Below are 16,065 nucleotides of genomic sequence, written 5' to 3'. Positions count from 1 at the left end.
TCGAGTCGAGTCCGGGTTGGGTACAAACCCGACCCGTGGATAGCCCTAACCCACACACACCATATTTTCCTTGGTTTGACAACACCAAACTGTTTGTTTCAATCAAGTTCAACAAATTCCACCCATTTTAAGTTTTTTTTTTTTTTTTAAGGACACAAGTATAATCCAATTGTGTTTGAAGTAGTTTCAGGAAAAATTAACACCATTATAGATCAATAACAATATATTAGTAACAATAGTGGGAGAGAGGAAATTCAAAATTCTGATTCTCCTAACAAAGATCTGAAAGAAGAGTACGTTATAAGCTACAAAGTTCTTGATGTCACTTGGACTAATTAAAATAATATGCTATCACTTATCGATTTTGACTAAACTAAACTTTTTTTAAAAGGACACCAAAACATCTATAAATAAAATGTTTAAAAGCAAAAGTCATTTATTCAAACTATGGTTTAATTTCCTCTACACCAGACAAACAGTTAAAACAATCCTACTCATAGTCATAGGAGACATCACTAGATTAAAGGGACCAAGATGATGAACCTCTGATTTCTTTTGATTCTTCCTAAGATTAAATCAAAAACAATACCATGCCTGTTATCAAGTGTAATTGGATTTATGGATTTGGCTAATTTACAAGACAATGGTGGAGCTACTAAGGTGCTAGGGAGCTATGGCCCTCTAAAGTTTTTTTTTGTTTAATATATATATAGGCATGTTACAAAATGTTTAGTATTTAGAATTCACAGCCCTTCAAATTCTCTCTTTGAACCTTCTTTGTAATTCCACAACCCGTAATCTTGTTTTAACTTTTAACTTTTCAGCTAATCAAATAATATAATTATAAAATTAAATTAAAGTGACTTAATTCTCTCGTGACTCAACCAAGAAGTAAAATAAATTCACCATTTTCTTTTACACTATACTTGAGAGATTAAGGCAGAATGGTTTTTCTTTCTTTTTTTTGCTTGTTTTGCCCTTCACTTTTGCTAGTTCTTTTTTTCTTTTCTTTTTTAAGCTTGTTTTGCACTTCACTTTTGCTAGTTCTAATCAGTGATAGAATCTCACCGCACATTTTTTTCACACCATGGTTACTCTCCATTGTCTCCAATACTAGGCTATAAGGGAGAAATATAAATTTTAATTATCATTCATATTTGTTTTCCTTTAAAATAATGTTATTAATTCAATACATTAAACTAAATTCATTATTCTTTTAATAACAACAACAACAACAACAACAAAAGCTTAATTCAAAATTTTTTGGAATTGGTTATGGACACGCAACAACTTATTTTTCATCATTCTATACTATTTGAAGTCATATTCTCTATTATTTCCTTAATTGACATATCTTTTTTTTTTTTTACTACTTTTACTAATTTTTTGTCTTCCTCTTCTTTTTATTTTTTTCATTCTCTCAACTTGAATCATCTACTCTTTATCATTGATACATCAATCGCTCTTATTTAAACATAACTAAAGCATCTTAGGCAAATCTCACTCATCTTTTCAACAATAGAAGACACCCATATTTTTAAGTGAAATTTTCGAGTCCTATCTTTCTATATATTTAACATGTCTAGTTTAGGTTTATCCAGTTAAAGAATCATTACTTGACTTTTTAAAAGAAAATATGTCGACAATACATTAATTGGATTATTCTAATGAAAGTTCAATTCCTAAAAAGGTCTAATAATCTCCAAGAATGGTTTTTTTTTTTTTTTTTGCAAATAATTTTTTTGCGTATATTGGAGGAAAATTTACTGAGAAGTCAGAACTTTAGTTCAAATTTGACACTTTATTATTTATTACTTTCTAAAAAAGTTTAGGCTAATATTTTAACTGGGGTTATTTAGTTTTTGTATTTGTTTTTATACCTAACAAGTACACCTATGAAAATTGATCAAAGATAGATAAAAGGTATCAATTTTTTGTTTCTTAATTTTAGTACAAATTTGTTTGACAAACAATTATTTGTTATAGATTTATTGATTGATAAAATACTTCATTTGCTTTTCTTTTTTTTTTGGAGAAATACTTCATTTGCATATGGATTGTGTTTATAATTTTTTTTTTAATCTTATTATATATTACGTAATATATAGTATGTAAAGAAAAAAAATCATCTCACTTTATTTTGACCCGTCAAAGATAAACTCATGACTCCACCATTGATACTAGGTTGCTATTATACATCTTCTATAATCTTAGATTCTATGCTTCTTCTTCTTTTTCTTTTCCTGTTTTTGTTATAAAAGGGCAGAATTCAGCAAAAACTCATTCAAGTATTTCTTTTTGATAAACATTCAAGTATCTTTTTCCTTGCATTCAGAAAATAGAAGTATATTTAATTTCCTTGCAATTTTCCTACTTTATGTAATGAACTTGTTAACATTGTTGCGCAGTACTACTATGACCCTTCTGGGCGTCTGTACCACAGTCAACATGAAGTTACCAATGCTTGGGAAGCTCTAGGCATCGTTGTCGTTGACAAATAACTTTTTCAAGGTCAAATTTCTGTCTTGCTGATACATCCATGCTTGGTAAGAGCCAAGTTTGCAATACTTAAATGGTTCAAATAGTCACATGAACTAGCAATTCTATGTTTATGTTTATGTTTATTTACTCTCTTTTGCCCTTTGTTGTTTATTCCATTTCACGATTTTGTATGATATTGCAATTGCAGGAAGAGTAATCCAAAGATCGCTTAAGATGAAGAACTTGATTATTTGGAAGAATGTAATGTAGAACCTCCTGGTATCGTTTAGATGTTTGCTTTTTCTGTGCAGATCTTAAAGGGAATAGCCTTCAAAAATAAATGGACCCTGGATATCTATTATGGTTTTCATGGATTGTGTTTGAGGATTTTCTCTCTATATTTGAAGTCATTAAGACTAATTTCAAAAGTAGTTTTTATTTGAATTGTTTGTGCTTTGTGGATGTTTTTTCCTTTTCTTTTCTGATTAAAAGAAACAAGAAAAGAAAAGCATGAATAGTTGTCTACCAGAGAAACATAAATGGGGGAAGAGATCACAGTTCTCATATATATATATATATATATAAGGCCCCAGGTATGACATTGAATGGCTCAGTCGGCCAAGTTATGAGGTAGTTGATGGGTGCTTATAAGTGTTAGAATAATGTTAAAGTTATCATATTCGCCTTTTCTTATTAGCTTAAAGTCTTCTTCTTCTTTTTAAGTAATAATTTTTCATAGTACCATAGCAGTTAGTTTTGAGTTCAAATCATGTTTTTCCAACTTACCTCTAATTTAGAAATTAAAATTTTAGGGCAACAATGTGTGGAAATAACGATTAAGTGACATGTCCTATTAATTTAAGCCTTTGGAGATGATTTATTATTTAGGATGTCAAAGTTGAGCCTTAGGAAAGTCATAGGTGGACGGAACTATCTAACAATTGATGAAGGATGAGTATTATTGGCTCAACACTAGGCTTCTTCATGTGCTTTATTAACTCTATTTATTTGGTGATACAACTGAAGAGGGTGAGGAATGAGCTAGGCTGTTGTGGTAAGCTGATTTTCTAGCCATCCATAGCAAATCCATGGCAGTGGCACCAAAGAGGAAGAAGGATGAGACTTCCTCCAAGGCAATGCCCAGGTTTTGGGATGGGTTAAGAATAACCTTAATTGATTCACCTATTTTTAGGTGTGATAAATTACTAGTATTGAAGGGGTAGGATGAACTTTGCCAATACAACTTGTGATAGACGCATTAGAGGAAGAGATGTTCTCATGTGTGCAATATAGATAACACAGCGAATGTAAGAATTATAGTTAAATGATTAAATTTACTATTCTCTTATAACTTATACTTTTAATATAATAAAAATTTAACATGATATCAAAGTTGAGTTTGATTCCTCTCTTCACTTTACCTCCTTTTAAAATGTTAAAAATCTTATTTGTTAATTAGGCCCTACCTATTAATGGGAAGTTTGGGCCTACACGTAAAGGGAAGTGTTGAAATTTTGGCTTTCATTCATAATAATGAGGATGTAATTGTTAGCCCCAAGTGTGGTGATCAAATGTGGTAGGACTATTTGCAAGAGGAATAAAATTGGCCTAAATAATCACACATTTCCTTATTCATAAAGGAACATACACCCTTTCACAAAGGATCACAAGACTCATAACATTGTGAGGAGTCTCTCCTAACAATTGCATTATTTGCCAAAGGTTTTTTTTTTTTAAAGGCATTACATTAGTTATGACCAATATTTTAAAAATCTAATTGAATAAAGAATCAGAGATATAAAAGATTCATGGTTTTGAGGTTTGATTAAGATTCAATGAAAGATCAAAAAATGATGATATCATACTTTTTATTACTAATAGCATGATCCTAGTGTGGGTTTGGCTTTTCAACTATAATAAAATGCCCTTTTCGCTATTTTGAGAATTAAAAAAAAAATTTGTAATTAATGGTTTTAAATGAATAAAATGACTAATTTTCCAAATCCTAAATTCTAGCTCTTTTTTTTTTTTTTTTTTTTCTATTTCCATTTCGGCCACTCCAGTTTATTTGGTCCAAGTCAATCCACTTTGGATCAAATGGACCTAAATGGACTAAAGCGATCAAATTGGACCAAAATTGAACTAAATAGACCAAAGAAACAGATTTAGGCCAATTTAGACCGATATGGACCGAATTGAAGCGAGTAAACCTCAGTGGACCAAATAAACCAAAGTAACATAGTTGGACCAATTTAGACTAACAAAGACCAAATTGGAGCGAGTGAACCTAAGTGGATCAAATAGACTGAAGTCTTTTTGGACCAATTTAGACTGATATGGACCGAAATGGAGCAAATGGACTGAAATTCACCAAAGTGGACCAACTTTTTTTTTATAAGAAAAATGCATAAATTTCAATGACAAATGGATTAACTCTAAATTGAGATGAATGAAAAGTAATATTTAATATTTTTTTCAAAGCCTCTTAGCATGCAAAGACGCTAGTCTTATGGGGGTGTGGGGGGCAAGGATCGGAGTTCAAGTCTTCATAAAGGAGTTTCACACACATATAAACTTAGATTATGTTAGAGTAGAATTTCTATCTTATATAAAAAATAATAATAAATTAAAACACAAATAAATTGATTAAATTTGTATAAATGAGAAAAAAAAAAGACTAATAATACCTAAAGAAATTTCACAAATTTCATTTATTAGTTTTACAAATTTTATAATACAAATAAAAAATAACAAAGTATAAGCAAGCATAAATAAGTTATACGTTTATTAATTTTCAAATACAAAGCACTTTAAATATATTAGTTGTTCATTAAATAATATATTAATTTGAGGGATTGAAATCAAAAAAATATATTATTAGTCCATTAATATACACAATCAAAACGGAGAGCAAGTGTTATTTATGAAAATTAAGTTAAAATTGTATTATTTATAAATTGAAATATAATTTTTTATATAAAAAATAATGTTGCAATAATCTATATATATATATATATATATATATATAACCGAAACCTATGAAACTCTCACAATTTTCCACGTCAGCATAATATTTAAATAAAATTATCATTTTATTTAAATAAAATTATTTTTATTTAGTCCAAACTTAACGAGAAATGAAACTTTATTTCTCTAATAAGTCAAACTTAAACTCAAACTCATCATTTATTTTAAAGAAAATTATTTTTGTTTAATCTAAACTTAAAAATGAGTAAAACTCTATCTCTCTAACAAGTCCAACTTAAACTTAAACTCAAACTAAAACGTTGATATTATTATTATTATTATTATTATTATTATTATTATTATTATTATTATTATTTTCTCTTTACGATATTTTATGATAGGGTGCAAACTTATAGCCATGGATTATTCTTAAATGTAACCAATTTTTTTCTTATATTTTTCTATTTTTTAGTCAGATATATTTTGTTTTGTTTTAATAATTTCTAAACCATGAATCATTTGATTCTTTAATATTTTTTGATCTTTTAGAAATTTTAATATCTAAATTTTTAAGTTACTTTTTGCAGTATCTGAAATTGTCTGACAAATTTTTTGTAAGTCATTACACATTCAAACAATAACTTCTTTATCAAATTGTAACACAAATTAAAGTCATACAAAAAAAATCATATAATGGTATAATTTTTTAAACAATTTAAAATTTTATAAAATTATTTTAGTTTACCACGTAAATTCTCGCAACTAGTTTTTAAAATAACAAAACCTAGAGCTTTTAGTAATAAAATAATAATAATAATAATATCTATACGCGCCGTTTAGTCTTTAGACGCTGAAAGAACTAAAATAAAACACATTTTGTGAGCTCAAGTTTAGGGTTTTTTCATAGAGAGAGTGGCAATGGATGTGAATGGTGTTCCTCCCAAAGCTTTATCGGCGGAGAGCCTGCCGATATTCAAAGAAGGGATAGGTCTAGTTTTCTCTCGGTGGTCGGCGCTCCAAATGGCCGTCGAGAACGAGTGGGGCGGCCGTGACTCGCGTCTCAAAGCCGATCAAATCGGCTCCGATATCGTCTACTGGTTCACTCAGTCCAAAGGTACTAAAATCCATCGTTACCTTCTTTCTGAAAATTTTGAATTAGATTAAACCTGATTGGTTTTATGAATTGGAATTTGAAAATGAAAATTTTGTGCATTAGAATCATTTCTTGGTTATTGATTGGCATTTTGTGGTTGGAATTAGCTAATTTGTTATTAGAATCCGATATGATTGGAGTTTTATTGACGAAATTATATAATTGTTTTGTTTTAATTTTTTTTTATCGATCTGGATATTTGGTTGGAATTCACAAAATTGTTTTTTTTTTTTCTTTCTTACTTTTTTGAAGGTTTATTTTTTACCTGGGATTAGTGGTTTAAATTTGTTTTATTAACTAAAAATGGCTTTGTTTTAACCTAAGTAGCAAGTTTTGTAATGAAAAATGGTTTTGATTTCATTTGTTTTTCTGTTTGAATTGTTTTTTTCTTTTTTTCTTTTTTTGTTTACTTATTTTTATTACTATTAGTATTATTTGGTTCAGTTGAGTACTTCATTTTGCTAAGCAAAGCAGGAATTGATTAGTATTCTATGATAAGAACTTCCTCAAGAAATCTGAGATTGATGGGGGTTTAGTATTTGATGGGCTTTATGGTCCAAGTAATTTTATAATTCATTTTTGTGAATGTAGTTGATGTTTAATTTTTTTTAAGATTTAGTTGAGGAACCTTGGTCCCCAATGTTACGAATTTCACAATTGAACTGTTTTTTTTTTTTTTCAATTATTTCACTGATAAATTTTTTTTATTATGTTTTTTTTAGAGCCTCTTTATATGGATGATTTAGAAGCTATACTTGAGGAAGGTTTGTTGACCCTCAATACCGAGGTTGATGATGGCAGCATTGAGGAGGTACACATTCTCTAAATTATTCAACCTTGACTTGGCAGAGTCCATAATTGTATTTGATAATGGGGTTTTGTTAGTACTTCCAATAATTATATCATGTTTTGTAATTTGATTTCATATATCAATCCTATTATAGTATCTATAAAGTGGTAAAGAAACTACATTTTTTTATGAAGCTCATTCTTTTCCTCTTCTTCTTTTTCTTTTTCTTTTCCTCTTTTTTTTTTTTTTTTTTTTTTTGGGTGGCCTTGATATTAGGAGATCAGCCTCTCCAAAAAAAAAAAAAAATTTGATGGTAAGGTTGTCTGTCAACTACCTTTCCCATGCCCTGCAAAAGTGGGAGATTTGTGCACTAAGTACGACATTTTTTTATATTAGGAGATCACCATAGTTCTTTAATTGCATATCTTCCTCCCCTAGCCATTGTGGATTCCTTTATTTTTTTTACGCCTGTTTGTATCTTTAAAAACTAGATAAGAATGCCATAGTTCATGCTCTTTAAGTTTTACTCAATTGGTCAGGATTTCTGTAATTTTAATGTCTCTCATTTAAATGCTTATGTTCTCTGGTTATTCTTTTAAATATGAGGTTAATATTTACTATTGGGTGTTGGTTTTTCCGCACTTTGTCTAACTACACAGGTAGCCTATAAACTGATGGTTATGCATGAAGAATGTTTGGAAGGGAAGTTTCAGGCTATTGAAAGCCTAAGGGAAGCCAACCAAAATAGAGCTGCTATTCATCATGTCAGACAGGTGATTTATGTGTAGAAATCTTGGCCTAAATCCTTTATGGTTCTTAATCAAAATAATGTCTTATAAGGTGTCATTCTTTTGTTTTTCCTAGATTCTAGTGTTTTTTTTTTTGGTGTTACCCTTGTGAGGTAGTTGGAAATTTTTAACAGAACTTAAATGTTTCAACAAGAGGTGCATCAGTTGACATGATGTAGGTAGTTTCTTGTATCATGCTATGAAGCACGGGTGCTTTTCCAAATTCGGGTACGGGTGTGGGACTCGGAAATTTTTGAAAAAGTAGGATGCGGGTGTGGCGATTAAAAAATTATTAAAAATATTTTTATTTATATTTTCTATATATTGGTAAGCATACTTTTTCACATCACATTATATAAACATGTACCAAATTTAAGAGCAATAGTAGACGATAACTAAAACATGATGTTCATAAATTAAACACAATCCACAAGTTTGAAACTAAAACATTGAAATTAGAGTACAGGGAGGGAGGCAGAGAGGCAGAGAGGCAGAGAGCAGAGAGGGGCAGAGAGCAGGGAGGCAGTGATGGTTTTAGGGTTTTATTTTTGTTTAAAGATGTTTTTGCACTCTTTTTTTTTCTTTTTTTTTAATTCTTACTTGAATTTTGGCCTGATTCAAAGCCGGTATTGGCTTGAATCGTCTGGTATCGGCCGGTACGGCCAGAATCGGATGGTTTTGGCTGGCCAATACAAACCGATTCAACCTGAATTGGTGCGAATCCGGAGGAAAAAAAAAAAAGCACCAACACGGCACCGATGCGCGAGCAGTGGCGTCGCCCACTGCACCCCGCGTCAGACCACATTGGATGTTGGTGCGGCACCCCTGTAGCCGCATCGGTGCTTTCCTGGTATCATGTATAACCAAACTATGCCTGGTCTTTGGGTTAAAAGGCAACTCCCCCCCCCCCCCCCCCACTTCTCTTAAAAATGGGGTGGTAGGTCAATTCAGGAGTTCAAGTCTCGTGGATTGTGTGAGTTGCTTAGATAAGAATGTAACAACCAATTTCCATTTGCTGAAGTGGATTTTGGATTGGCAAGTTTGTGTGTTTTCTCTGCTGTAAGCTCTGCTTAAGTTTTTTTGAATGGCCCTGCCTTACAATGTTTTCCAACCTAGTAAGAAATATTGTGAGACCAGCAATTTTCACTTTCTAAGGAATTTCTGTAAACCTATGTGGTCCCCTTTATATTAGTACTGTGCTTCTAGTCAAATATCAAAGAGAGTTGATAGAAAACTTAAGCTTTTCTATGTAAGAAAAATGAATCAGGAAAAAAAATTATTATATATGGATCTTTCTTCATTGTAACTTGAGAACTTGATTGTGTTGTTCTCTTTGTATGCTCCTTGTGTGCTTGGGATACTTTTGATCATTAATAATGTTTTGTTACTTTATTTATATATATATATATATAATGTGGTTACTTACACTACTACTACCATTAGGTTGCAAATTGTGCAGTGATTGCTTTCCTACTTTTTATGTATGTATTATCAAAAAAAAATTAGATGGGATATTAGGATTCTTTCATTTGGATGTGTAATCATGTATGGTGGAAACATAATCTCTTTTGCTCACTGGGTGCCTTGAGGCCATGATTCAGTGTACAAGAATTGTGAGGCTGAAACGAAAATTTTTAGACTTTAATAATGTAATATCTCCTCTTTCTTCCCTACTGCTAGGCTGTGAGTGATGATGATGATGACGACGACGACGACAACAACGACGACGATGACAATGTAAGCAGAGAAGTTGCCAATAAGAATGAGAATTCGTCAAATATGGTGGTGGATGCACCAGAGTCCCAATCAAATTTGAATCATGTAAACATGATAGTTGATGACCCTAGGCCAAAGGTGGCAGATGAAACAGAAGATGGTTGGGTCCAAGTTTCACGCAGACGGAGTAAAGGTAAAAAGAATTAGGTTGAAACGGTGTACTACAGTGCCCTCTCAATATATCTTCTCAGTGTTCCTTTTTGGTTCTCCGGAAAAGTTTTGGTTTGCCAAATAATGAGTGGTGCTCCACAAGAGTTATACTGCTTGATTGAAAATCAAGTTTTCTTTGGTTTGAGGATATGCTAGGACGAGGTTTTTATTTGGGTGTATATGCAGTATTTGTGCGTGCACATTTTCTGTGAACTCTTTAAAGTATTTAAAAGGATAGATAGCAAATTATCATGGTCTTATGTATTGATTTAGTATCTAATGATAGAATTGGGTTGCATTATTAATATAGCAATTTATGATAGCGATGTAATCCCTTAGGAAGACGTTCAAGCATTGAATTCATCTCTCCAAGAGATGGGTTTTCTATGCATTCAGATGAGTCAGTGTAATCAATAGATGTGAGTTCAAGTAGGGATGGCAACGAGGCAAGGTAAATCCGTGCTGGAACAGGTTGGGATTAGGGCAGGTTAGAGGTATTTTGTCAAGTGGTTTCCTTTTTTTATATATATATAATAGAGAGCATCAAGTAAGCAACCTAAAAAGAAATACTAATAAGGTATCAAGTAAGCAGTTAGAAGATCTTTGAAAAATCCTAGAAATGGAATGTACGACATTGAGGAGGACAAACTCAAGCTTTCAGCATTAATCTCCCAACCAATTAACTAATCTGATACCAAACTTGGTGAACGTTTAGTAAGTTATCAATTGGTTGTTAAGAATCCAACAATCTTAGCACGCAAGCAATTGGGTCAACAACCTAAATGGCATTGGGCATTATGTTAATTTCATCAAGGCAACCTGAGAAGGTTGGATAAGGAAGATGAGGTTGCTGAAATGGACAAATGATTTTGCCTTGATTATTGTTTGGCTTGACCAAATGCATGTGTCTAGTCAGAAAATAATTCATTCCACATCTTTGACAGAAGCCTTGCTGAATATGAAATGATTATTAGCAACACCGTTTATAAAATATATGGTCATCCTTGCCCTGGCCCTGCTCACTTTGATGCCTTGTAAAACCACCTTTTGTTCTTCCAAAAGCAAGCAAAAGATTACCACAAAAGCAATGGTGAATAGAAAGGGACACAACGAATCACCTTGATGAAGACCTCTTTGTGGTTGAAAGGAGCCAAACCTTGATTTAAAAGTAGCCAGAAGAACCTTTATTGGTAAAAGGGAAATTAAAAATAACAGTAATGCATTGCATTGGTCAATCCAATTGAACCATTAATCAAAGAATCCCAAACGTGTTAGAACCAGTGAGATTAAACCATTAGTCATTTAGATCATGTTATAGAACTCAATTTGGAGTGCTGATCAACAGTCCTTGATCCTATGCTCTCCAAACTTCTATGGCAGCCTTCTCTCACTCCTATGCATGTGATTCAACCTTGAGGTGGCTCCTCGAAACTCAGTTGGATGAGAATATGAGATTACAAGAGTTGCACATGTTAGGATTAGTTAATTAGTTAAGATTATTAAAGAAAAAAAAAAAAGGATAAGCAATGGCGTAAGTGGACAAAAAACCTTCAAATCAACACACAAATCCAAAGGGACTATCAGTTTCGAGTCCATAATACTAACACAAACACTAATCAAGAGGAAAGACAAACGACAACCAATAAAGAAATGCAAGTAACAAGTAGTAACCAAATAAATTACAGTAAGCAGCATTCAGCAAAAAAAAAAATATTACAGTAAGCAGTTGTAAATTGTAATACTCAGCCATCAGCAGCAACTACATTATTTATGTTTTACCCTATAAAAAAATTGTGGTTCAAGCAACCATTTGACCACAGGAAAAGAAATACCACTCAATATTAAGCGAGGAAAAGAAATTAAAAGAAAAAAAGACAAAATAACAAAATTTCCTAGGCCCACAAAAATAAAAGGCAAGGAATACATGATAGAAACTATTGAAAAGACAAAAACAAATACAATCTGTGTAGGATGATGCACAGTGGTCGAGCAAGATACCAACTCAATCGTCACTTTTGGCTGTTGCTACTGCTAGAGAGAACCAGCAGCAGATCCAAAAACCCAAAACCGTTGTCCGATGGCTGTTGGCAATGAACAAAAACTGGTATGTATGACTCTGGGAATAATATTAATGGAAATTTCTCCACCATGACATGGCTTATTACCATCACTGTGGAGCCTCTATGAAACCTGCCCTTTCTTCAGGTTTCTCACTTATTTAGTATTAGGGACAAAAAAATTATAAATAGAAAGCCGCAATACACTCTCTTTTTGAAAGTAACTCTCTTCTCAAAGGCCAAAATCTCTGTACATCCTTAAGTAGTCCGGTAAAAAGAGCGCCTCCGCCTCTCAGGCTTCAGCCTCCAGTTATTGTCACTGTTTATAGGCTTCAATAATCGCTCTGCTTCCATTTCAGATTGAAGCAAAGACTGCAGCCTCTTCAAATGTCCACTGCACTGGTTATGGTCAACAAAATTAGTTTTGCTAATGTTCGGTTCTTCTGGATTAAAGTGTCTTTGGTAGGGCGATTGCCACTTAGCCTGGAGGTATGCAAGTGACCTCCATGGAGGAAGCGGCATTGAATTCTGCTTGAGAGACGATTTAGCTGCATCAACCATTATCTGAAGAAATTGTTTCAGCCTGGTCAAGGAACCCGCATATACGACTGGAAGTGAATTCAATATTCTGTCATATGAATCAACAGCTCTAGCTATTTCAAAGTGACTCCGGAAATCAATATCAATGATCAAACGCTCGGAGGTTCCAGTGCTGTTGTGGTTGATCACATCAATATATTCATGATCCCCTGCATAACAATTGATTCGTACAAAAACAAATGTCAGTGATGGTCAAATCTAATATTTCACCAGCATTCCATACATCAATATGCATCTCCCTTTCATTTAGTAGTCATAATAAATTGTAAACGATCCAGAAATTACAGAAAAAAAAATTTCATATCAAATATTAATTGCATAACAGAATTTCTTTCAGCAAAGGATGGTTTCCCACTCCAATTTTCATGCAATATAGGCAACAGATGCACCAGAAATATGGTTACAACACTCCAGAAAGTAAAATCCTGATAATATGCACTATAAATTAAGATTATGTAAATTTCTTATTATTTTTTATTAATAAAAAATATTGTTTTTGTCAAGTTATACATAAGATTTGCAGTTCAAGAGTTCAATAGCATACCTCCAGGGACCTTTCCACTACCCTGCCATTTGGTTGCACATACAGCAGCATCATATCCAGAGCGTCTCAGAAGCTTTACCAGAGAAAACCTTATGCAGCTGGCATTGCATGCACCCGACTTGAGATAGTGAAGATCCGTCTCATTCATAGACAGTATAAGAGAATTAACAACTGACATCAAGTCGCTCTCATACTGAGGCACTGAGATCTTACAAAACTGCGGTTGGAATAACAACGAATCAGCAAAAAACTAGCATTTCATACTGATTAACAGTTGTTAAATTATTTTGTTTAAAACATAAACACAAATAAATTATGTGCTCTATACACAATAGTGGTGAGCAATAAACAGCAACAAATTGCAGATTTAAGTGGGAAAAGAATGAAAGAAAAAACATTATTACACCCCGGTCCTTAATTAAAAAGTTATCAAAAAGAACCAAAGTTTGATTAGGACTTATGTATGAACCATCAAAATGTTGTAATGAACAAGAAACTCTAATTAAAAGGACTCCCAAGACTCAGATCTAACAAAAAAAAACCTTAATCAACCATTAAGTAAAGCATAAATATATTTTATGCAAAGTGAAATTATAGCAATTTTAACAGTGTTTTGTATAAATAAATTACAAAAACCAATCATTTGTTCAGTAACATAATTTTGTCTCCCAGACAAGTACTCTTAGACACTTAATTATTACAGGTACCATTCCAAAATTGTAGTAAAAATAGCAGAACAAACATATAAAGCAGGTAAATCATTAAAAGATGCCTAATTGAAGGCAAACATACTAATTTAGTAATTTTGTACTACCTCAATATTAACTGAACAACCAACTGTTTACTTTTACATAGATACAACAACCAAAATAAGCAACAATAGGAATTATCTCACCTACATAGTACATGCTATCCATATAGTTGCTATACACATTTGTGACTTCAAACACTTTATACTACAGTTCCAAACCTATACAAACTACAAGTTGATAAATCCAAAAATTTGTGTATACTCATAAACAGTAACGGAACATCAAAAATACAAGCATAAATTTTCGGCGAGCTGATGTAGTCTTCACAAAAGTCTAATACCAATAGTAAACTTTAAAAAACGCCCAAAGGAAGACATTTTCAGCCCTTTTGTTTTTCCCTTTGTGATAAAGTCAATAATTATAACAGAGGAGAGAAGATTTGAATCATGAAGGTCCCGCTAAAAACGCCAGAAGGTGCCAATTGAGCTACAAGTCCCTGACTCTCTTGGCTTCCGCCTTTTCTTTTTTCTTTTTTCTTCCTTTCAATTTCATTTTTTGGTCTAGTTTCCCCTCTACTTTCTAAGAACCAAACATGATGAAATTCTGGGTCCCTAAATGTTGATAACAAAATAATGGTAGCTAAAAAAACCAAAATTCAATTACTTTTAGGGGTCTTTTTTTTTCCTTTTTTTTTTTTCATTTCTCAATTAAGCAATCATTAGTCACTATTTCATTACCAAAAATTAACAAACAAAGTTCAATACAACCCAATAAAAAGTGAAGCTAATAAGGAAAGTTCCTTATATAGACAATTCTATCAAATATATAAGTTGAGAGAGAGAGAGAGTTACCGGAATTTTATCGGCGAGGAGAGAGAGATCGGAGAGACCGGAATCGCTGTCACTGCTACACCAAGACTCGGTTCCAGCGCTTCCATTCTCCAAGAAATCGCTAACCATGAGAGCCAAATCGTGCTCGCTCTCTTGACTCAGGCTCAACCCTCCTACTCCGATCTGACCCCCACCTCCACCTTTCATCGGCCACCAATCCCCTGTAGGCACGCACACTTTGCAATCCATGATCTCTCCACCTCCCAACAATTAAAAAAAAAAACCACGTCGTTTTCGTTTTCGTTTTCACCGCCCCGATCACCACGGCGAAGAAAACGACGACCACGAAGACGACGATTCTTCTTCCTCGCGACACGTGTCAACCATCCTCACCTATGAAATTTTATTTATATATATATATATTCACTACAAACTCATTTTCTCTCTCCAAACCCTAGAACTCTCACGAAGCTCAGGGAAAAAAAACGTATATTCAAAACCAAATTGAATTTTACGTATTCGTGTGATTTTTTTTTTTTGGTTTTACAAAAACAACTAATAATAATAAATATTACAATTACAAACAATTTATGCGATTCTGCTTTGCGAAATTTGAAAACGTTTTCGGTGTTTTTTGGTTTGAAGCCGGAGAAATGTAAGAGGATAAATTAGCTTTCTGCGATTTTGCTCCGAAAATAATACTACAATCCAAAAGGATAGAAAGAGAGGGAGAGAGAAAGAGCCTTTGGAATTGGAAGAGAAAGCTACGGGAAGAGAAATTCAATATAAAGTGAGAAACTTGTTGTGAAATGACGCTTTTGCCCTTTGTTTCTGGCTTTGGCACCAAGTTTCTTCGAAATTCTCTCGGGGAAGTGGATAGGGGGGTGAGAGCGAATTTTGTACTTGGACCGAAAATGGGGGAATATTCGTTTCTAAGTGACTTAATAAAATTTGGTATTTACCATTTGGGAAAGGCTATGTTCACAACATTTTTGTAACAAATTTTAAATATCAAGTTGTTATTTACCGTTATTAGTGAGTAAGAAAGTAATTTCAGAGATAAATTTAAATTTAAAACCCTTAACAGCCTACCACCTAGGATCCTCTTTGTTTTAAATTACTTATTGGATAATTATCACATTTGTTTATTATTGCCGGAAATGTAAAACAAACTTGT

General features: G+C 32.6%; 2 protein-coding genes across 2 annotated transcripts; one reads left to right on the top strand and one right to left on the bottom strand.

The window, feature by feature from the left end:
- Positions 1 to 6,277: 6,277 nt before the first annotated feature.
- Positions 6,278 to 10,410, top strand: LOC142640961 (uncharacterized). The gene is made up of 4 exons (XM_075815301.1): positions 6,278 to 6,562; positions 7,324 to 7,412; positions 8,051 to 8,164; positions 9,860 to 10,410. Exons 1-4 carry the CDS (start codon positions 6,367 to 6,369, stop codon positions 10,100 to 10,102), a joined length of 642 nt encoding a protein of 213 aa, XP_075671416.1. The 5' UTR covers positions 6,278 to 6,366; the 3' UTR covers positions 10,103 to 10,410.
- A 1,352-nt stretch (positions 10,411 to 11,762) lies between these two features.
- On the bottom strand, positions 11,763 to 15,646 carry LOC142640657 (uncharacterized). The gene is made up of 3 exons (XM_075814844.1): positions 14,910 to 15,646; positions 13,307 to 13,523; positions 11,763 to 12,911 (listed from the first exon to the last, which is right to left on the bottom strand). Exons 1-3 carry the CDS (start codon positions 15,135 to 15,137, stop codon positions 12,421 to 12,423), a joined length of 936 nt encoding a protein of 311 aa, XP_075670959.1. The 5' UTR covers positions 15,138 to 15,646; the 3' UTR covers positions 11,763 to 12,420.
- Positions 15,647 to 16,065: the final 419 nt, after the last annotated feature.

The sequence above is a fragment of the Castanea sativa genome, chromosome 6, assembly GCF_040712315.1.
Source record: "Castanea sativa cultivar Marrone di Chiusa Pesio chromosome 6, ASM4071231v1".
Lineage (NCBI taxonomy): Eukaryota > Viridiplantae > Streptophyta > Magnoliopsida > Fagales > Fagaceae > Castanea > Castanea sativa.
This window is presented reverse-complemented; position numbering and strand designations above follow the sequence as displayed.

Bases quoted from the DNA above. Each gene is read 5' to 3' on its own strand.
- LOC142640961 (XM_075815301.1), top strand. From the start codon at position 6,367: ATGGATGTGAATGGTGTTCCTCCCAAAGCTTTATCGGCGGAGAGCCTG. The intron at 7,413-8,050 runs GTACACATTCTC...CTAACTACACAG, and splicing joins ATGATGGCAGCATTGAGGAG to GTAGCCTATAAACTGATGGT. The intron at 8,165-9,859 runs GTGATTTATGTG...CCCTACTGCTAG, and splicing joins CTATTCATCATGTCAGACAG to GCTGTGAGTGATGATGATGA.
- LOC142640657 (XM_075814844.1), bottom strand. From the start codon at position 15,137: ATGGATTGCAAAGTGTGCGTGCCTACAGGGGATTGGTGGCCGATGAAA. The intron at 13,524-14,909 runs GTAACTCTCTCT...TTCCAACCGCAG, and splicing joins TCCTCGCCGATAAAATTCCG to TTTTGTAAGATCTCAGTGCC. The intron at 12,912-13,306 runs GTATGCTATTGA...ATTGTTATGCAG, and splicing joins TAGTGGAAAGGTCCCTGGAG to GGGATCATGAATATATTGAT.